Source organism: Oncorhynchus tshawytscha, linkage group LG28, assembly GCF_018296145.1.
Source record: "Oncorhynchus tshawytscha isolate Ot180627B linkage group LG28, Otsh_v2.0, whole genome shotgun sequence".
NCBI classification, from domain to species: domain Eukaryota; kingdom Metazoa; phylum Chordata; class Actinopteri; order Salmoniformes; family Salmonidae; genus Oncorhynchus; species Oncorhynchus tshawytscha.
In genome coordinates, this window is record NC_056456.1 from 279,704 (window position 1) to 301,754 (window position 22,051).

The window sequence follows — 22,051 nt, forward strand, 5'->3', positions numbered from 1 at the left end:
CGTCATTGAAAATAAGAATTTGTTCTTAATTAACTGACTTGCCTAGTTAAATAAAGGTAAAATAAAGGTAAAATAAATTATCTTAAGTGTTTCTAAAATCCCCTATGGGAAAAATGAATGGTGGAAAAACAATTGGAACCATTTCCCTGTTTGCTAGGTATTATGGGTATTATGACGAATCAGTGAATTTATTGGATGTGTATGACAGCTCCTCGATGCTCAAGAAGTACGAATGCTCTGGCTTCTGCAGAGGTCACATCGCAACAAATGCTGTAAGGTCACTTCTAAAATCGGATTTACCATGCAGACCCTAATACGGAGCTCATTTTGGCCTCTGCAATGCTTCGGATGCTCCGCAATTGCATCACACTCTCCATACGGTGCATTTACACCACATAGCCAGATCAAGCATACTGTAAATACGCTATGATCAGATCAAAACTACAAGGGTTCTGTGCTTTGATCAACAGATGCTGCTAAACTGTACATGCACTCCATGATTATGTCCCATCTCTCGTACTGTGTCAACCTGGTCACAAGCTAGTATCACAGCAATGAAACCATTTCAAAAGCTTTATTTTTAATACATTTGCAAACATTTAAAAATACGTTTTCCCTCTTTGTCATTACGTGGTATTGTGTGTAGATTGATGAGGAAAAACATTGATTTTATCAATTTTAGAATAAGGCTTTGACGTAACAAAATGTGGAAAAAGTCAAGGGGTCTGAATACTTTCCCAAATGCAACTGTACATGCACAAAAATGTGTGCACCCACTGCTGTAAATTGCTCTGGATAAGAGAGTCTGTTATATTACTCAAATGTAAACATACAGATTGTGTCAGAAAAAGTTACTTTCAACTTTCCAATGTTATTTAGGTAGTCTACGCAAATGAGTATGGAAGCTGATCAATGTATACATGTGTTGACGTGATAGCTCAGTTGAAACGAACACAGCTGGTTTCCAAAACGAAGCAGGGTACATAGTGGTAGTCCCCTGGAAGCTAGACTTGTTCTCACTGAAGTGTAGTACCCCTCGTATACCAGTAGGAGTCACTGTTCAGGCAAGAATTGTTGGACTGTGGCTTCACTTTTTATTTCAATATACCGCTTTATTTAGGTTGATGGCATTGCATTAAAACAATGATGTTGATTCAAATATACCATTTAACTATCAACATTGAAACCAGGTCAAATATGTCTAATCAAATATGAAATTAAACAATTTCAACCACCCAATATATAGTCTATAGGATAACAAATGTTTTACATATCTACGTGCAATTTTTTACGCTAATTCTAAATATAAAGTGATGATGATTATTAGATTAAGGAAACAACCTGTTAGTCAGGTTAAGTCATAGTATTTAAATTACCCTAATTTCAATGGTTGAAATGAGATGAAAACAGTACTAGTTGGGGACATATTCCAAATCCAAAATGTGTTTTCTACGTAGATTCCACGTCACAATATGTTGACAAATGACATTGACACAATGTTGATTCAACCAGTGTATGCCCACTGGGGTAACACTTTACTATAGCACCGACCGGACCGACATCAAGTACAGCCGCTAAACAGGCTAACAGATAGCATGCTAACCATGTCACTCTCCCATTGAGATATAGCTGCTCCACAGGCTAACGGCTAGCATGCTAACCATGTCACTCTCCCATTGAGATATAGCTGCTCCACAGGCTAACGGCTAGCGTGCTAACCATGATACTATCTCATTCAGGATGAGGTGGTCCACAGGCTAATGGATAGCATGCTAACCATTTCACTATCCCATTCAGGATGAAAACTTATTCAGCCCTTGGATGAACAACACTGAACAGAAGATAGCTCTTCTATTTCCTCTATAAAAATGTAAAAAATGTCTAACATCACTGGATCAAGTCCATAGTTCGTTTTTCAGCTAAATGTGTATATATATATATACAAAAAAATACATTCCATGGTGTAAAGGGCAAAATCACTTGTCCATACAATCAGGATTTTGCTGGTGATAGCCTCCATCTTACCTCCCACAATCTTCTTCTGTGGATTTTCTATGAAGGTTGGCAACCAACATTAAGGTGCATTACCACCACCAACTGGAATAGAGTGTGGGCCAGAGACAGAAATACATCCTACCAACTCCCGCCGTGGTTAGTGTTGGAGTGTACAGTACATCTCTACACCTGTGTGATTGTAGACTGGTATTATCACAGTGGGAGAAGAGAGGGCTTGTTGCTGGTGAGGATAGAAGAAGGAATAAAGCCCATGACTCTGAGAGGTTTGGTCTGGTCTTTGGTTTACTGCGTTCCTATGGCGTCACAGTACAAAGTCATACTGTAGTATACACTGAGTGGACAAAACATTAAGAACACCTGCTATTTCCATGACACAGACCGACCAGGTGAATCCAAGTGAAAGCTATGATCCCTTATTGACGTCACTTCAATCAGTGTAGGTGAAAGGGAGGAGACAGGTTAAAGAAGGATTTTTAAGCCTTGAGACAATTGAGATGGATTGTGTATGTGTGTCTTTGAAAGGGTGACTGGGCAAGACAAAATATTTAAGTGCCTTTGAACAGGGTATGGTAGTATGTGCCAGGTGCATCTGTTTGTGTCAAGAACTGCAAAGCTGCTGGGTTTTTCATGCTCTACATTTTCCCATGTGTATCAAGAATGGTCCACCAACCAAAGGACATCCAGCCAATTTGACACAACTGAGGGAAGCAATGGAGTCAACATGGACCAGCATTCTTGTGGAATGCTTTCGATTCCTTGTAGAGCGCATACACATATACTAATTGAGGCTGGTCTGAAAGGGCAAAAGCTGTGTGGGGGGGGGGACTCAATATTTTTAAGGTGTTCTTAATGTTTTAATGTCTTAATGTTCCTATGGTGTCACAGCACTGAGTACAGAGTCATACAATCCTATGGTGTCACAGCACTGAGTACAGAGTCACAGTGTAGTATACGATCCTATGGTGTCACAGCAGTCATACTGTAGTATAGTGTAATAGTTTATCCTCAGTTGACAGACAATATAGCATACAGTTGACCTGTAGAGGTTTGTTTCCCCATGACAACAGTCCTGATGGAACACAAGGCCAATGATTGGAACAGGAGAGGTATGTTTCCCCATGACAACAGTCCTGATGGAACACAAGGCCAATGATTGGAACAGGAGAGGTTTGTTTCTCCATGACAACAGTCCTGATGGAACACAAGGTCATTGATTGGAACAGGAGAGGTTTGTTTCGCCATGACAACAGTCCTGATGGAACACAAGGCCATTGATTGGAACAGGAGAGGCAATGAAGCGGGGGGGGGAAAAAGAGAGCGTGACCAATCAGATACGAGGGGCTGTCTTTGGAACGCGTCGACAAGTCAGTCGTCATAGAGATTTGTGTGTGTACAGTTACAGTATGTGTCAATGTTTAGGATATATATTTTTTACATATCACATCCACTGATTTGGTCCTCTGTAAACAACAACTCCTCCACATCCTCTTCCTCTCTTCCCTCAGAAGGAGGGGTCTCGCAATGTGCAGTTCTTCAGAAGGCGGGGTCTCGCACTGTGCAGTTCTTCAGAAGGCGGGATCTCGCACTGTGCAGTTCTTCAGAAGGCGGAGTCTCGCACCATCCGGTACATCTGTAGTGATGTCACCTCCACCTCCTGTGGTCTGGAGTTCAGAGCGTTCCCTGTGGGGCTGTATCCTGCCGAGCGGCCCATGGGGCTGAACCCTGTGGTGCGCCCCAGAGGGGTGAAAGCGGTGGAGCGCGTGATGGCTGGACGGCGCAGGAAATGGTTGGACGTCACCAGGTCCCCGTAGCCCTGTGCGTGCGAGAAGGCGTATCCGGAGCGGCGGGAGCTGGTACGCCGCATCCTGGCTCGTCGTGCTGGGAGAGGGGGCGTGGCCTTGGCCTGTCTCACCTTGAACATCACCTGGTAGGGAGGGGAGTAGGACAGGAGAGCAGAATAAGATTAGAAAGTTGTGTAGGTCAGTAATGATTGCCTTTTTTAAAATAGAAAGAACAAAGTAAAAATAATAAGGAATACAGGCGAGAGTTTACATTCATGAGCTCAAATGTTTGATTTGATTTGATGAGCTCGCCTTGACTGACAGCTCTTTGAAACGCCTACGTCAAGAAACCTGGATGCAATGAGTAGTGTTGCAGTAAAAAAAACATCAAGCAAATTGTGGTGATTAACAAGAGCAACTCAAACAACATTGAAATCACAATGGGGCGGCAGGGTAGCCTAGTGGTTAGAGGGTTGGACTAGCAGCCGAAAGGTTGCAAGTTCAAATCCCCGAGCTGACAAGGTAAAAATCTGCCGTTCTGCCCCTGAACAGGCAGTTAACCCACTGTTCCTAGGCCGTCATTGAAAATAAGGGTTTGTTCTTAACTGACTTGCCTAGTTAAATAAAGGTTAAAAAAATAAATAAACCAAGTACAGAGCCCTGGAGGACACCAGTAGTGGGACATTAAAGAGGACCTAGTACAGAGCCCTGGAGGACACCAGCAGTGAGACATTTAACCTCATAAATAAATAAATGATGACACGTGTTTTATATGTCTCTTGTGATGCGATTCACAGCAGCACTGACGGATGTGTTGACCTGAACGACCCGTACCCCTCTTTCGTTCCAGTAACTAGCGAGCACCAGACACAGATGAAGACCTAGCTAGCCAGTAACTAGCGAACACCAGACACAGATGAAGACCTAGCTAGCCAGTAACTAGCGAACACCAGACACAGATGAAGACCTAGCTAGCCAGTAACTAGCGAACACCAGACACAGATGAAGACCTAGCCAGCCAGTAACTAGCGAACACCAGACACAGATGAAGACCTAGCCAGCCAGTAACTAGCTAACACCAGACACAGATGAAGACCTAGCCAGCCAGTAACTAGCGAACACCAGACACAGATGAAGACCTAGCCAGCCAGTAACTAGCGAACACCAGACACAGATGAAGACCTAGCCAGCCAGTAACTAGCTAACACCAGACACAGATGAAGACCTAGCTAGCCAGTAACTAGCGAACACCAGACACAGATGAAGACCTAGCTAGCCAGTAACTAGCGAACACCAGACACAGATGAAGTCCTAGCTAGCCAGTAACTAGCTAACACCAGACACAGGTGAAGACCTAGCTAGCCAGTAACTAGCAAACACCAGACACAGATGAAGTCCTAGCTAGCTAGTAACTAGCTAACACCAGACACAGGTGAAGACCTAGCTAGCCAGTAACTAGCGAACACCAGACACAGTTGAAAGGGGAAACATATACAGTAACAATTTTTTTGCCATAGATGAATAGTGTCAACTTTTAATTATATTGTCTGACACCCTAGCAGTCAAATGTTGGCACCAGTAGAGTAGCTATCCAGCTATGTAAACCACGCCTCTCTGCAAACATACCTTCTCCGATGTTGGTTACAAAGTGGTACTTATTTAAATGAGGTAAGAGAATATCATGTTACCATTGGTGTATTCAAATGAAAGAGTTAGGGTGATGTCACCATATCCCGTGAATCCAAGTGTTTGACACAGGGGAGGGGACCAGTAACTTTATGATCGAACTTTATCAGTTTAGAAGCAACCGTCATTTTTCATACTTTAATCTGCTTTCATCAAAATATCATCCAAATTTCAGGAAAAACATGATTTTGACCTCTAATAAATGTAGTAATCCCCAAAACCAGAGTGTGATTGGTCAGTGGTTCCTAGAAGACAGCATGTGGTTGGTCAGTGTTCCCACCTTGTCGTTGATGGTGGGGCGGAGCTGTATCAACAGGAAGCGGTAGGCAACCACAGGAAGTACACAGAGGATGGAGGTAAGCAGGATGGTCAGCCACACGTTGGGCTGGTTCAGAGAGTTCCTGGCTGTGCCTGATGCAGGGGAGACACACACCTTTAACATGAATGTAAACCACACTGCTTTACTCATATCTTCCTCCTTCAGCTCTATGGGCTAGGAGATAGGAGATAGGAGCTAGGAGATAGGGGCTAGGAGATAGGAGATAGGAGATAGGAGATAGGGGATAGGAGATAGGAGATAGGGGCTAGGAGCTAGGAGATAGGAGCTAGGAGATAGGGGCTAGGAGATAGGAGATAGGAGATAGGAGATAGGGGATAGGAGATAGGAGATAGGGGCTAGGAGCTAGGATCTAGAATTTGTCTCGGGTCAAGATAGTGTTTCATGATGAGTAGTGTTGTGTGGTGTTGTGTAGGGTTGTAGGGTAGTGTAGTGTAGTGTGGTTGTGTAGTGTTATGTAGGGTAGTGTAGTAGTGTAGGGTAGTGTAGTAGTGTAGGGTAGGGTTGTAGTGTAGTGTAGTGTGGTTGTGTAGTGTTATGTAGGGTAGTGTAGTAGTGTAGGGTAGGGTTGTAGTGTAGGGTTGTGTAGTGTTGTGTAGGGTAGGGTATTGTGGTTGTGTAGGGTTGTAGTGTAGTGTAGTGTAGTGTGGTTGTGTTGGGTTATGTAGGGTTGTAGTGTAGGGTTGTGTAGTGTAGTAGTGTAGTGTTGTGTAGGGTAGCGTAGTGTAGTAGGTTAGGGTTGTGTAGTGTAGTGTGGTTGTGTAGGGTTGTAGTGTAGTGTAGTGTTGTGTAGGGTAGTGTAGTGTAGTAGGGTAGTGTAGTGTAGTGTGGTTGTGTAGGGTTGTAGTGTAGTGTGGTGTAGTGTTGTGATGGCTCACCGATGAAGGGGAAGGATGCAGGGAAGGTGATATGCGTGCCATTACTGTACATGCTGAAGGTGACAACAAAGTACATGGCCAGACTCCCCACACAAAGAACTGGTTGACCGCTGTCCAGTAGGACATGTCCAGACACAGCTACAGGGAGAGGGAGAGGGAGAGGGGGGGGATTAGGACCGTCCTCTTGCAAGATACAGAAAATAGACACATGAGAATATATAACTGATGAATAAACACCTGAGGCGGACAAACAACTGTCCATGGACAGACCGTTCGCTATTCAGTCAGGCCAGGTACAGGCAGTTTACATAGATGAACTCACACAGTCGTCCGGAACAGCTGATGCTCTCATACATGCCTCAGTGTTGCTTGCCTCGAAGCGACCATAGAAGTAATTTAGCTCGTCTGGTATAGACTGTACACTCAAAGTTCAGAGATTCTACCTTGATGTATGTTTCCAGTCGTTGACTGTGTTGTACTGTACCTGTATACAGACGGTGATGACCAGACAGGTCTGGGCCAGCAGGGCGAAGGACTGGTAGTCAGCAATGTCCCGCCCGTCGTCTCGGACCGTGTCGTACATGGCAGCGTAGGGGATGAAGAACAGCACTACTGAGCTGTAGACACTGTGGAGGGCACACTTAAAGAAGGCTGTCTTACTGAAGTACTGATTCAACTGGCCTGGAACGTACAGATTGGGGTGCTGGAAACTCCACATGTCATTCACATCCTGGACACCAGAGGGAGACAGAGATAGATACACTGGTAATGCTGTGTTCTCTTACCTGGTTAAACAGACTCATGCCTAGTCAAATCAAATCGAATTTTATTAGTCTTATGCGCCAAATACAACAGGTGTAGACACTGTAGACCTTACAGTGAAATGCTTACTTACGAGCCCTTAACCGACAGTGCAGTTTAAAAAAAATACGGATAAGAATAAGAGATAAAAGTAACAAGTAATTGAAGAGGAGCAGTAAAAAATAATATATACAGGGGGGAGCCGGTACAGAGTCAATGTGGAGGCTATTTACAGGGTATTACGGTACAGAGTCAATATGGAGGCTATATACAGGGTATTACGGTACAGAGTCAATATGGAGGCTCTATACAGGGTATTACGGTACAGAGTCAATGTGGAGGCTATATACAGGGGGTACCGGTACAGAGTCAATGTGGAGGCTATATACAGGGGGTACCGGTACAGAGTCAATGTGGAGGCTATATACAGGGGGTACCGGTACAGAGTTAATGTGGAGGCTATATACATGGGGGTGCCGGTACAGAGTCAATGTGGGGGGGCACCGGTTAGTTGAGGTAGCATGTACATGTAGGTAGAGTTAATATAGGTAATGCTGTGTTCTCTTACCTGGTCAAACAGACTCATGCCCAGTACAGGAAGTGGTGTGTTCTCTTACCTGGTCAAACAGACTCATGCCCAGTACAGGAAGTGCTGTGTTCTTTTCCCTGGTCAAACAGACTCATGCCCAGTACAGGAAGTGCTGTGTTCTCTTACCTGATCAAACAGACTCATGCCCAGTACAGGAAGTGCTGTGTTCTCTTACCTGGTCAAACAGACTCATGCCCAGTACAGGAAGTGCTGTGTTCTTTTACCTGGTCAAACAGACTCATGCCCAGTACAGGAAGTGCCGTGTTCTTTTACCTGGTCAAACAGACTCATGCCCAGTACAGGAAGTGCCGTGTAGACCAGGTTATACAGAGTGATGAACCACTCATCATAGACCGTCTGGAAGACATGAGACATGAAAAATGATGTGAACACTGAATAGTTGTCAAGGAAATATGTGTAGACTCTACAATCAATAGGTATATACTCTACAATCAATAGGTATATACTCTACAATCAATAGGTATAGACTGCAGGAGTTGAATTGGGTGAAGGTTTGGATAGAATTATGGAAATAAAAACCATGAGAGGGTCTCTCTCTCCCCTCTCCCTCTTACCTGTGCTGAGAAGCCGCAGAAGAAGGCGTACCAGAAGTGAACGAAGGTAAAGGTGAAGTTCTTGTAGAAGAAGTAGCGCAGGAATTTACACATCCTCAGGTAGGACCAGCGGCCGTGGACCAGGAGGAGGCGCTGTAGAGAACATTTTAAATGGCTCCACACTTTACAGTAAAACAACTCAATTCAAACAATAAAAACAAACAATAAAAATTATGAATAAAATAAGGTAAAAGTTCCCTGGTGTGTGGCGCTCTTACCTCGAGAAAGCGGAACTGAGCGAAGGAGTAGTCTGAGGACAGGACCGCCTGCATACCTTCCTGACCGCTTATACCTACACCTATATGAGCAGCTGGAGAGAGAGAGGGGAGGAGAGAGTGGAGGGGGAGAGAGAGGGGGAATAGAGTGGAGGGAGGAGAGAGGGGAGAGAGAGAGAGAGAGAAGAGAGAAGGGGAGAAGAGAGGGAGGGGAGAGGGAGGAGAGAGGGGGGAGAGAGAGAGAGGAGGAGGGAGAGAGGGGAGAGAGAGGAGGAACGAGAGAGGAGGAGGAGAGAGAGGGGGGGAGGGAGAGAGGAGGAAGAGAGGGGAGGAACGAGAGAGGAGGAGGGAGAGAGGGGAGGAACGAGAGCGAGGGGAGGGAGGCAGAGAGACAGGGGAGGGAGACAGAGAGGAGGAAGAGAGTGGAGGGAGAGAGAGAGGGAGGAGAGAGAGGGGGGGGGGGAGGAGGAGGGAGGAGAGAGAGGGGAGAGAGACAGAGAGGAGGAAGAGAGTGGAGGGAGAGAGAGAGGAGGAAGAGTGGAGGGGAGAGAGAGGAGGAGGGAGAGGGAGAGGGGGAGAGAGAGGGGAGGGGGAGGGAGAGAGAGAGGGGAGGGAGGGAGGAGAGAGAGAGGGGAGGAGGGAGGAGAGAGAGGAGGAGGAGGGAGGAGAGAGAGGAGGAGGAGGGAGAGAGAGGGGGAGGAGGGAGGAGAGAGAGAGGGGAGGAGGGAGGAGAGAGAGAGGAGGAGGGAGAGAGAGAGAGAGGGAGGAGGTGGGAGAGAGAGAGGGGTGAGGAGGGAGGGAGAGAGGGAGGAGGTGGGAGAGAGAGGTGAGGGAGGGAGGGAAGGAGAGAGTGATGGGGAGGAACGAGAGAGGAGAGGGAGGCAGAGAGAGAGGGGAGGGAGGCAGAGAGAGAGGGGAGGGAGGCAGAGAGAGAGGGGAGGGAGGCAGAGAGAGAGGGAGGGAGGCAGAGAGAGAGGGGAGGGAGGCAGAGAGCAGGAGGGAGAAAGAGAGAGAAAGGGATAGAGGTGGAAGAGAAAAGGTCAGAGTCAGCTATGTCTTAAGTATTGAAATAGGGTGCTGTTTGGGACTGTTCCCGGGGTCCACACAGAACATGGAACACAGAACACAGAACATGGGACTCTTCCCGGGGTCCACACAGAACATGAACCATGACGTAATATAGAGCATTAATAGACAAGAACAGCTCAAGGACAAAAAAATATATTAAAAAATCAATGCACTGTCTAGGTCAAATAGGGGAGAGGTGTTGTGCCGTAAGGGGTTGCTTTATCTGTTTTCGGAAACCAGGTTTGCCTTTTATTTTAGCAATATGAGATGGAACAGAGTTCCATGCAATATTGGCTCTCTATAATACTGTACACTTTTGTAAATTTGTTCTGAATTTGAGGACTGCGAAAAGACCCCTGGTGTCAGAGCTGTGTGTAAGTTGACTATGCAAACCATTTGGAATTTTCAACGCATTAATGTTTCTTATAAAAACAAGAAGTGATGCAGTCAGTCTCTCCTCAACTCTTAGCCAAGAGAGACTGGCATGTATAGTATCTATATCAGCCCTCTGATTACAATGAAGAACAAGATGTGCTGCTCTGTTCTGGGCCAGATGCAGCTTAATTAACTAGGTCTTTCCTTGCAGCACTTGACCACACAACTGGACAATAATCAAGATTAGATAAAACTAGGGCCTGCAGGACTTGCTTTTTTGGAGTGTGGTGTCAAAAAAAGCAGAGCATCTCTTTATGACGGACAGACCTCTCTCCATCTCTTTATGACGGACATCTCTCTCCCCCTCTCTCCCCATCTTTACAAGTGTTACATCTATATGTTTTGACCATGACAGTTTACAATCTAATTTAACACCAAGGAATTTAGTCTCCTCAATGTGTTCAACAGCCACACCATTCATTAGTAGATTCAGCTGAGGTCTAGAACTTAGAATTTGTACAAAATACAATGCTCTTAGTTTTAGAGATGTTCAGGACCAGTTTATTACTGGCCACCCATTCCAAAACAGACTGCAACTCTTTGTAAAGGGTTTTAGTGACTTCATTAGCTGTGGTTGCTGATGCGTACAGTATATAGTTGAATCATCAGCATACATGGACACACATGCTTTGTTTAATGCCTGTGGCAGGTCATTGGTAGAGGGCCTAGAGAGCTGCTTTGCGGTACACCACACTTTACTTGACATTAGAGAAGCTTCCATAAAAGAAAGCTTTTTGAGTTCTATTAGATAGATAGCTCTGAATCCACGATATGGCAGAGGTTTAAACGCCAAAACACAACACATACGTTTACTCAACAACAGGTTATGGTCAATAATATCAAAGGTTGCACTGAAATCTAACAGTACCGCTCCGCAATCTTTTTTTTATAACATTCTTTTCATTATCAATTTCTTTATACCTTTAATCATGCTGACGTCATTGGCCCCGTCTCCTATGGCCAGAGTGACAGCCTGTTTGTATTTCTTGACCAGCTCAACCACCTGGGCTTTCTGTAGTGGTGTCACTCTACAGCAGATCACCGTCTTACACAGACAGGCTGTACGCAGGAACAACAGCTCCATGCTATGCTCCAGGGCATAGGCCTGATGGGGAGAGAGAGGAGGTTAGATGGTAGGCCTGATGGGGAGAGAGAGGAGGTTAGATGGTAGGCCTGATGGGGAGAGAGAAGAGGTTAGATGGTAGGCCTGATGGGGCCTACCTGTCTCAGCCTCCAGTATTTATGCTGCAGTAGTTTGTGTCGGGGGCTAGGGTCAGTTTGTTATATCTGGAGTATTTCTCCTGTCCTATTCGGTGTCCTGTGTGAATCCAAGTGTGCGTTCTCTAATTCTCTCCTTCTCTCTTTCTATCTCTCTCTCGGAGGACCTGAGCCCTAGGACCATGCCCCAGGACTACCTGACATGATGACTCCTTGCTGTGCCCAGTCCACCTGGCCGTGCTGCTGCTCCAGTTTCAACTGTTCTGCCTTATTATTATTCGACCATGCTGGTCATTTATGAACATTTGAACAGCTTGGCCATGTTCTGTTATAATCTCCACCCGGCACAGCCAGAAGAGGACTGGCCACCCCACATAGCCTGGTTCCTCTCTAGGTTTCTTCCTAGGTTTTGGCCTTTCTAGGGAGTTTTTCCTAGCCACCGTGCTTCTATACCTGCATTGCTTGCTGTTTGGGGTTTTAGGCTGGGTTTCTGTACAGCACTTTGAGATATCAGCTGATGTACGAAGGGCTATATAAATAAATTTGATTTGATTTGATTTGAGAGAGAGGAGGTTAGATGGTAGGCCTGATGGGGAGAGAGAGGAGGTGAGATGGTAGGCCTGATGGGGAGAGAGAGGAGGTTAGATGGTAGGCCTGATGGGGAAGAGGTTAGATGGAAAGCCTGATGGGGAGAGAGAGGAGGTTAGATGGTAAGCCTGATGGGGAGAGAGAGGAGGTTAGAGGGTAGGCCTGACTTGAATAAAATATAATAGGAAAGGAGGAAGGAAAGCCAGTGGTCTCTGAGACCTTGATTGAGAAAAACTGTTCTAAATAAAGTTACCAATTTTGTGGATTAGTTGAAGCACCAGAAAGTACCCACTGTCCCAGTAAATACCAGAAGGAATAGAACCGTACAGAGGTGTCCCAGTAAATACCAGGAGAAACAGAACCGTACAGAGGTGTCCCAGTAAATACCAGAAGGAATAGAACCGTACAGAGGTGTCCCAGTAAATACCAGGAGGAATAGAACCGTACAGAGGTGTCCCAGTAAATACCCGAAGGAATAGAACCATACAGAGGTGTCCCTGTAAATACCCGAAGGAATAGAACCATACAGAGGTGTCCCAGTAAATACCCGAAGGAATAGAACCATACAGAGGTGTCCCTGTAAATACCAGGAGGAATAGAACCGTACAGAGGTGTCCCAGTAAATACCAGGAGGAACAGAACCGTACAGAGGTGTCCCAGTAAATACCAGGAGGAACAGAACCATACAGAGGTGTCCCAGTAAATACCAGAAGGAACAGAACCGTACAGAGGTGTCCCAGTAAATACCAGGAGGAACAGAACCATACAGAGGTGTCCCAGTAAATACCAGGAGGAACAGAACCATACAGAGGTGTCCCAGTAAATACCAGGAGGAACAGAACCATACAGAGGTGTCCCAGTAAATACCAGAAGGAATAGAACCATACAGAGGTGTCCCAGTAAATACCAGGAGGAATAGAACCATACAGAGGTGTCCCAGTAAATACCAGGAGAAACAGAACCATACAGAGGTGTCCCAGTAAATACCAGAAGGAATAGAACCATACAGAGGTGTCCCAGTAAATACCAGAAGGAATAGAACCATACAGAGGTGTCCCTGTAAATACCAGGAGGAATAGAACCGTACAGAGGTGTCCCAGTAAATACCAGGAGGAACAGAACCGTACAGAGGTGTCCCAGTAAATACCAGAAGGAACAGAACCATACAGAGGTGTCCCAGTAAATACCAGGAGGAACAGAACCGTACAGAGGTGTCCCAGTAAATACCAGAAGGAATAGAACCGTACAGAGGTGTCCCAGTAAATACCAGGTGGAACAGAACCGTACAGAGGTGTCCCAGTAAATACCAGGAGGAACAGAACCATACAGAGGTGTCCCTGTAAATACCAGGAGGAACAGAACCATACAGAGGTGTCCCAGTAAATACCAGAAGGAATAGAACCGTACAGAGGTGTCCCAGTAAATACCAGGAGGAATAGAACCATACAGAGGTGTCCCAGTAAATACCAGGAGGAACAGAACCATACAGAGGTGTCCCAGTAAATACCAGGAGGAACAGAACCGTACAGAGGTGTCCCAGTAAATACCAGGAGGAACAGAACCATACAGAGGTGTCCCAGTAAATACCAGGAGGAACAGAACCGTACAGAGGTGTCCCTGTAAATACCAGGAGAAACAGAACTGTAAAACCATGTCCCAGTAAATACCAGGAGAAACAGTACTGTAAAACCATGTCTTAGTAAACACCAGGAGGAACAGTACTGTAAAACCATGTCTTAGTAAACACCAGGAGGAACAGTACTGTAAAACCATGTCTTAGTAAATACCAGGAGAAACAGTACTGTAAAACCATGTCCCAGTAAACACCAGGAGAAACAGTACTGTGTCTTTGTGTGTCTCACCAGACTGTGTCCGTTGATGACCAGGCCGTACTCCCCGTTCACCTCCTCGTCCCTGACCACCTTCGGCTTGTTACCCAGCGTCCTCTCTGGCATGAAGATGGCCTCCTCCTCTGCACCTGGTTTCATGGTGCTCAATACATTCCTGGTTCAACACCAAAACAATTCCTGTCATCTCATACTATTCCATCATGTCTACGTTATCAACATGTGGTGGGCGATTCTGGTTACAGAGAGCTACATTAGTGACAGGTTTAGTTTAAATTCAGCTATAGCACACCTGAATCAAATAATCAACTAATCAGTCTTCCAGGCCATGATTACTTGAATAAGATGTATCAGTGCAGGGTTGGAGTAAATCCTGAACACAGGGTGTTAGTATTGGGGTCAGTGTGGGCAGGGTGGTGTGGTTATGATGTCACTTCCCCTGACCTCAGTTCCTGTCTGACATCATCCGGGTTGTTGGCCGACACGATGAAGATGTCGTTCATCTCCTCACGCAGCATGTTGCACGAGTAGCCAATGTTCTCTGCCGTCTCTGTCACATGACAACAACACACAATATAATTGGTGGAGACAGACAGTGAAAAGGACAGAATTACATGTATGTTGTTCATGTTCCAGGCTGACTACATTGCAGTCACTTGCCAGATCTCACATTGCGTGAATAGGTGTTTAACATAGCGTGACTGCAATGTAGTCGTCCTGGAACGCAACCATGGTTAGACCAGAAAAGAGGGTTAGAGATAGATTTAAGATTAGAGGTAAGTTTAGATAGATAAGGTTAGATAATGTTAGATAATGTTAGAGGTAATGTTAGATCATTTTAGAGGTAAGGTTAGATAGATAATGTTAGAGGTAAGGTTAGATAATGATAGAGATAATGTTTGAGGTAAGTCTAGATAGATCATGTTAAAGGTAATGTTAGATATATGATTAGATAATGATAGAGATAAGTTAGGTAGATAATGTTAAAGTTAATGTTAGATAACGATAGCGATAATGTTCGATAGATAATGTTAGAGGTAAGGTTAGATAGATAAGATTAGAAAAGTTGCTTGGTGGCTAACCCTGTATCTTTGATTGATTGATTGGCTAACCCTGTATCTTTGATTGATTGATTGATTGGCCAACCCTGTATCTTTGATTGATTGGCTAACCCTGTATCTTTGATTGATTTATTGATTGATTGGCAAACCCTGTATCTTTGATTGATTGATTGGCTAACCCTGTATCTTTGATTGATTGATTGGCTAACCCTGTATCTTTGATTGATTGATTGGCCAACCCTGTATCTTTGATTGATTGGCTAACCCTGTATCTTTGATTGATTGATTGGCTAACCCTGTATCTTTGATTGATTGATTGGCCAACCCTGTATCTTTGATTGATTGGCTAACCCTGTATCTTTGATTGATTGATTGGACTAACCCTGTATCTTTGATTGATTGATTGGACTAACCCTGTATCATTGATTGATTGATTGACTAACCCTGTTTGTCGCCGGTGAGCACCCATATCTTGATGTCAGCTTTGGCGAGCTGCTCGATGGTCTGTGGCACACCATCCTGGAGCTTATCCTCTATGGCTGTAGCCCCCAGCAACTACACACACACACACACACACACACACACAGAGAAATTAAATAATTACTACCATCAGGTCTTACTCTTTATCAAAATGTAAAAACTAAATCTGTTCCTGGTTCAGTGTTAAAGCCTTCCTACCACCAGGTCTTTCTCTATCTCCTCATAGAGCAGGTCTAGCTTGTCCTCTCGGTCCTCCAGGGCTGTGCTGGCCTCATGGTGGCGAAGTTTCCACCTGCTAAAATACTCCTCATCCAAGTCCTTATAGGCCAAAGCCAGGGTCCGCAGGCCCTCACCAGCATACTCCTGCATGGACAGGACACACACACCGTGCATGTTTTTGTTTTTTACATTACGGGATTACGTGTTTGACGTGATCCACCACCCTGACCACTTTGCTCCGGTTTCGTTTAACAGAATATCATGTCGGGAGATCAGGATGGTGAAAAGAGGATATGACAGATGCATGGGGAGGGAGGGAGACAGATAGGCATACAGACTAACACATGTACAGACATAAATACTCCCCCCCCCCTAACCTTAACCCACCCCTAACCTTAACCACCCCACCCCTAACCTTAACCCACCCCACCCCTAACCTTAACCCCCCACCCTAACCTTAACCACCCCTAACCTTAACCCCCCAACCTTAACCCCCACCCTAACCTTAACCCCCCAACCTTAACCCCCCAACCTTAACCCCCCAACCTTAACCTTAACCCTCCCCACCCTAACCTTAACCCTCCCCACCCTAACCTTAACCCCCTCACCCCTAACCTTAACCCCCACCCCTAACCTTAACCCCCCACCCCTAACCTTAACCCCCTCACCCCTAACCTCCCCCCCTAACCTTAACCCCGCACCACCAACCCCACATATGTTTACATTGCCAAATCAAGTGAAATAAACAATTTAAAAAAGTGTACAGTCGTGGCCAAAAGTTTTGAGAATGACACAAATATTAATTTTCACAAAGTCTGCTGCCTCAGTTTGTATGATGGCAATTTGCATATACTCCAGAATGGTATGAAGAGTGATCAGATGTATTGCAATTAATTGCAAAGTCCCTCTTTGCCATGCAAATGAACTGAATCCCCCCAAAAAACATTTCCACTGCCTTTCAGCCCTGCCACAAAAGGACCTGCTGACATCATGTCAGTGATTCTCTCGTTGACGAGGATAAGGCTGGAGATCACTCTGTCATGCTGATTGAGTTCGAATAACAGACTGGAAGCTTCAAAAGGAGGGTGGTGATTGGATTCATTGTTCTTCCTCTGTCAAACATGGTTACCTGCAAGGAAACACGTTCCGTCATCACTGCTTTGCACAAAAAGGGCTTCACAGGCAAGGATATTGCTGCCAGTAAGATTGCACCTAAATCAACCATTTATCGGATCATCAAGAACTTCAAGGAGAACGGTTCAATTGCTGTGAAGAAGTCTTCAGGGTGCCCAAGAAAGTCCAGCAAGCGCCAGGACCGTCTCCTAAAGGTGATTCAGCTGAAGGATCGGGGCACCACCAGTACAGAGCTTGCTCAGGAATGGCAGCAGGCAGGTGTGAGAGCATCTGCATGCACAGTGAGGCGGAGACTTTTGGAGGATGGCCTGGTGTCAAGAAGGGCAGCAAAGAAGCCACTTCTCTCCAGGAAAAACATCAGGGACAGACTGATATTCTGCAAAAGGTACAGGGATCGGACTGCTGAGGACTGGGGTAAAGTCATCGTCTCTGATGAATCCCCTTTCCGATTGTTTGGGGCATCCAGAAAAAAGCTTGTCCGGAGAAGACAAGGTGAGCGCTACCATCACTCCTGTATCATGCCAACAGTAAAGCATCCTGAGACCATTCATGTGTGGGGTTGCTTCTCAGCCAAGGGAGTGGGCTCACTCACAATTTTGCCTAAGAACACAGCCAGGTATAAAGAATGGTACCAACACATCCTCCGAGAGCGACTTCTCCCAACCATCCAGGAACAGTTTGGTCACGAACAATGCCTTTTCCAGGTAGAGCACCTTTTCCATGATAGAGCACCTTGCCATAAGGAGAAAGTGATAACTAGGTGGCTCAGGGAACAAAACATCGATATTTTGGGTCCACAGCCAGGAAACTCCCCAGACCTTAATCCCATTGAGAACTTGGTCAATCCTCAAGAGACGGGTGGACAAACAAAAACCCACAAATTCTGACAAACTCCAAGAATTGATTATGCAAGAATGGGTTGCCATCAGTCAGGATGTGGCCCAGAAGTTAATTGACAGCATGCCAGGGCGGATTTCAGAGGTCTTGAAAAAGAAGGGTCAACACTGTAAATATTGACTCTTCGCATCAACTTCACGTAATTGTCAATAAAAGCCTTTGACACTTATGAAATGCTTGTAATTATACTTCAGTATTCCATAGTAATATCTGACAAAAATATCTAAAGACACTGAAGCAGCAAACTTTGTGAAAATTAATATTTGTGTCATTCTCAAAACTTTTGGCCACGACTGTAGTGTAGTATAGGACATGTATAGGACTGTACAGTAAACATTACAATCACAGAAGGTCCATTTCAAATGTTATATTATTATTATTAAGTATATATACAGTGTTGTAATGATGTGCAAATAGTTCAAGTACAAAAGGGAAAAATAAATAAAAATAAATATGGGTTGTATTTACAATGGTCACACATCTTGCTGCTGTGATGGCACACTGTGGTATTTCACCCAGTAGATACGTATGGGAGTTTATCAAAATTGTATTTGTTTCAAATTATTAGTGGGTCTGTGTAATCTGAGGGAAATACGCAGCTCAGTTTCCACCTCATTTTGTGGGCAGTGTGCACATAGCCTGTCTTCTCTTGAGAGCCAGGTCTGTCTTCGGCGGCCTTTTCAGCTTTCCTTCATTTTGGGTCAGTCACAGTGGTCAGGTATTCTGCCACTGTGTAATCTCTGTGTAGGGCCAAATAGCATTCTAGTTTGCTCTGTTTTTTTGTAAATTACTTGACACGTAGGAAAGAATTATCTTTTTGTTTTCTCGTGACTCTCTCTCTCTCTGTATCACAGACACTCTCTCACACACACACACACACACACACACACACACACACACACACACACACACACACACACACACACACACACACACACACACACACACACACACACACACACACACACACACACACACACACACACACACACTCTCTCTCTGTCTCTCTCACACACACACACACACACACACACACACACACTCTCTCTCTGTATCACAGACTCTGACACACACACACTCGTTCAGTCTCTCTCTCTCTCTCTCTCTCTGTCTCTCTCAGCACACACTCTCTCTCTCACAGACACACACACACACTCTCTCTCTCTGTCTCTCTCACACACACTCACTCTCTCTCTCACACACACACTCTCTCTCTCTCTCTCTCTCTCTGTCTCTCTCACACACACTCTCTCTTACGTTGAGGTGTTCAGTGGTGACGTCCATCAGCTTGGTACAGGACTGGTCCAGCCTCTCATAGACCATGGTGTCTGCTCCTTTACAGTACAGACACAGCTTCCCCTCTGGACTCCGCACTGTAGTGCACACACACACATGCACACACACAGCCCCCCCAGACACGCGCACACACACGCCCCCCAGACACGCACACACACAGCGCCCCCAGACACACATAGCGCCCCCACACAGACACACACACACACACACACACACACAGTTAGGCTACATCCCTTACAGACATAGTACAGTGAGAAAGAAGCTAAATCTCTCATGGTTTGTGTTCACCGATGACGGACATCCTCTTGCGGACGTTGTTGAAGTCGAGGATGGCGAGCAGCTCGTAGCTGCGTTCTTTTCCCATCTCTACGATAGTGACGCTCTCTGGCGTGCGCGAGCGGAACACGAAGCCAAAGTTGCGCGCTGCGGTTACCAAAGCACCTTCGTCAGGTGACTGGGCCTGGTACAGCAACTCACCTGTACAGAGGTAGTGAGGTCATTTTCTGTTGTTAGAGGAAGTGGTCATAGCTATCGTTCTCTCTTTTTGTTGCCTACATACATGAATATGGATAAACATGCAGTCTTCCCTTTCTGACACAATTTCATAATCTCAACAAGCAAAAACAAACATGCTCCTCACTTTCACAAACACTCTCTCTCCCCATCTCTATCCCCATCTCTCTCCCCATCCCTCTCCCCATCCCTATCCCCATCTCTCTCCCCATCTCTCTCCCCATCCCTATCCCCATCTCTCTCCCCATCCCTATCCCCATCTCTCTCCCCATCCCTATCCCCATCTCTCTCCCCATCCCTATCCCCATCTCTCTCCCCATCCCTATCCCCATCTCTCTCCCCATCCCTATCCCCATCTCTCTCCCCATCTCTCTCCCCATCCCTATCCCCATCTCTCTCCCCATCCCTATCCCCATCTCTCTCCCCATCCCTATCCCCATCCCTATCCCCATCTCTCTCCCCATCCCTATCCCCATCTCTCTCCCCATCCCTATCCCCATCTCTCTCCCCATCTCTCTCCCCATCCCTATCTCTCTCCCCATCCCTATCCCCATCTCTCTCCCCATCCCTATCCCCATCTCTCTCCCCATCCCTATCCCCATCTCTCTCCCCATCTCTCTCCCCATCCCTATCTCTCTCCCCATCCCTATCCCCATCCCTATCTCTCTCCCCATCCCTATCCCCATCTCTTTCCCCATCTCTCTCCCCATCCCTATCTCTCTCCCCATCCCTATCCCCATCTCTCTCCCATCTCTCTCCCCATCCCTATCTCTCTCCCCATCCCTATCCCCATCCCTATCCCCATCCCTATCCCCATCTCTCTCCCCATCCCTATCCCCATCTCTCTCCCCATCCCTATCCCCATCTCTCTCCCCATCCCCATCTCTCTCCCCATCTCTCTCCCCATCCCTATCTCTCTCCCCATCCCTATCCCCATCTCTCTCCCCATCCCTATCTCTCTCCCCATCCCTATCCCCATCCCTATCTCTCTCCCCATCCCTATCCCCATCTCTTTCCCCATCTCTCTCCCCATCCCTATCTCTCTCCCCATCCCTATCCCCATCTCTCTCCCATCTCTCTCCCCATCCCCATCTCTCTCCCCATCCCTATCCCCATCCCTATCCCCATCCCTATCCCCATCTCTCTCCCCATCCCTATCCCCATCTCTCTCCCCCATCCCTATCCCCATCTCTCTCCCCATCCCCATCTCTCTCCCCATCTCTCTCCCCATCCCTATCTCTCTCCCCATCCCTATCCCCATCTCTCTCCCCATCCCTATCTCTCTCCCCATCCCTATCCCCATCCCTATCCCCATCCCTATCCCCATCTCTCTCCCCATCTCTCTCCCCATCCCTATCCCCATCTCTCTCCCCATCCCTCTCCCCATCCCTATCCCCATCTCTCTCCCCATCCCTATCCCCATCTCTCTCCCCATCCCTATCCCCATCTCTCTCCCCATCCCTATCTCTCTCCCCATCCCTATCCCCATCCCTATCCCCATCTCTCTCCCCATCCCTATCCCCATCTCTCTCCCCATCCCTCTCCCCATCCCTATCCCCATCTCTCTCCCCATCCCTATCCCTATCTCTCTCCCCATCCCTATCCCCATCTCTCTCCCCATCCCTATCTCTCTCCCCATCCCTATCCCCATCCCTATCCCCATCCCTATCCCCATCTCTCTCCCCATCTCTCTCCCCATCCCTATCCCCATCTCTCTCCCCATCTCTCTCCCCATCCCTATCTCTCTCCCCCTCCCTATCCCCATCTCTCTCCCCATCCCTATCCCCATCTCTCCCCCATCTCTCTCCCATCCCTATCCCCATCTCTCTCCCCATCTCTCTCCCCATCCCTCTCTTCTCACCCTCCCCTCCCCTCTCCTCCCCCTTGCTCTCTCCCCGTCTCTCCCTCCTACTCTCCCCTCCCTCCATCCCTGCCCTGCCCTCCCCTCCCTCTCTCCCTTCCCTCCCTCCCCTCTCCTCTCCTCCCTCCCTCCCCTCTCTCCCTCCCTCCCCCCCTCCCCCCTCCTTCCCCCCCTTCCCTCCCTCCCCCTCTCTCCTTCCCCCTCCCTCCCCTCTCATTCCCCCCTCCCTCCCTCCCCTCTCATTCCCCCTCCCCCTCTCCTCTCATTCCCCCTCCCCCTCTCATTCCCGCCTCCCTCCCTCCCCTCTCATTCCCGCCTCCCCCTCCCTCCCTCCCCTCTCATTCCCCCCCTCCCTCCCCTCCCCCTCTCCTCTCATTCCCCCCCATCCCCCCCCTCTCATTCCCGCCTCCCTCCCTCCCCTCTCATTCCCGCCTCCCCCCCTCCCTCCCTCCCCCTCTTCCCCCCCTCCCTCCCCTCCCTCCTCCTCCCTCCCTCCCCCCTCCCTCCCTCCCTCCCT

The 22,051-nt window shown here is 47.0% G+C and overlaps 1 protein-coding gene across 1 annotated transcript in view; it reads right to left on the reverse strand.

Moving 5' to 3' along the window:
• Positions 1-2,881: 2,881 nt before the first annotated feature.
• Positions 2,882-22,051, reverse strand: part of LOC112263896 (phospholipid-transporting ATPase ID) — a 68,921-nt gene continuing 49,751 nt past the window's right edge. The window contains 15 exon segments of the mRNA XM_042308136.1: positions 2,882-3,940; positions 5,764-5,894; positions 6,699-6,782; positions 6,785-6,836; positions 7,183-7,428; positions 8,362-8,445; positions 8,664-8,795; positions 8,921-9,012; positions 11,342-11,525; positions 14,089-14,230; positions 14,518-14,623; positions 15,578-15,689; positions 15,813-15,977; positions 19,122-19,237; positions 19,449-19,637. Coding sequence (XP_042164070.1) covers positions 3,614-3,940; positions 5,764-5,894; positions 6,699-6,782; positions 6,785-6,836; positions 7,183-7,428; positions 8,362-8,445; positions 8,664-8,795; positions 8,921-9,012; positions 11,342-11,525; positions 14,089-14,230; positions 14,518-14,623; positions 15,578-15,689; positions 15,813-15,977; positions 19,122-19,237; positions 19,449-19,637 — 2,162 coding nt within the window. The 3' untranslated portion in view covers positions 2,882-3,613.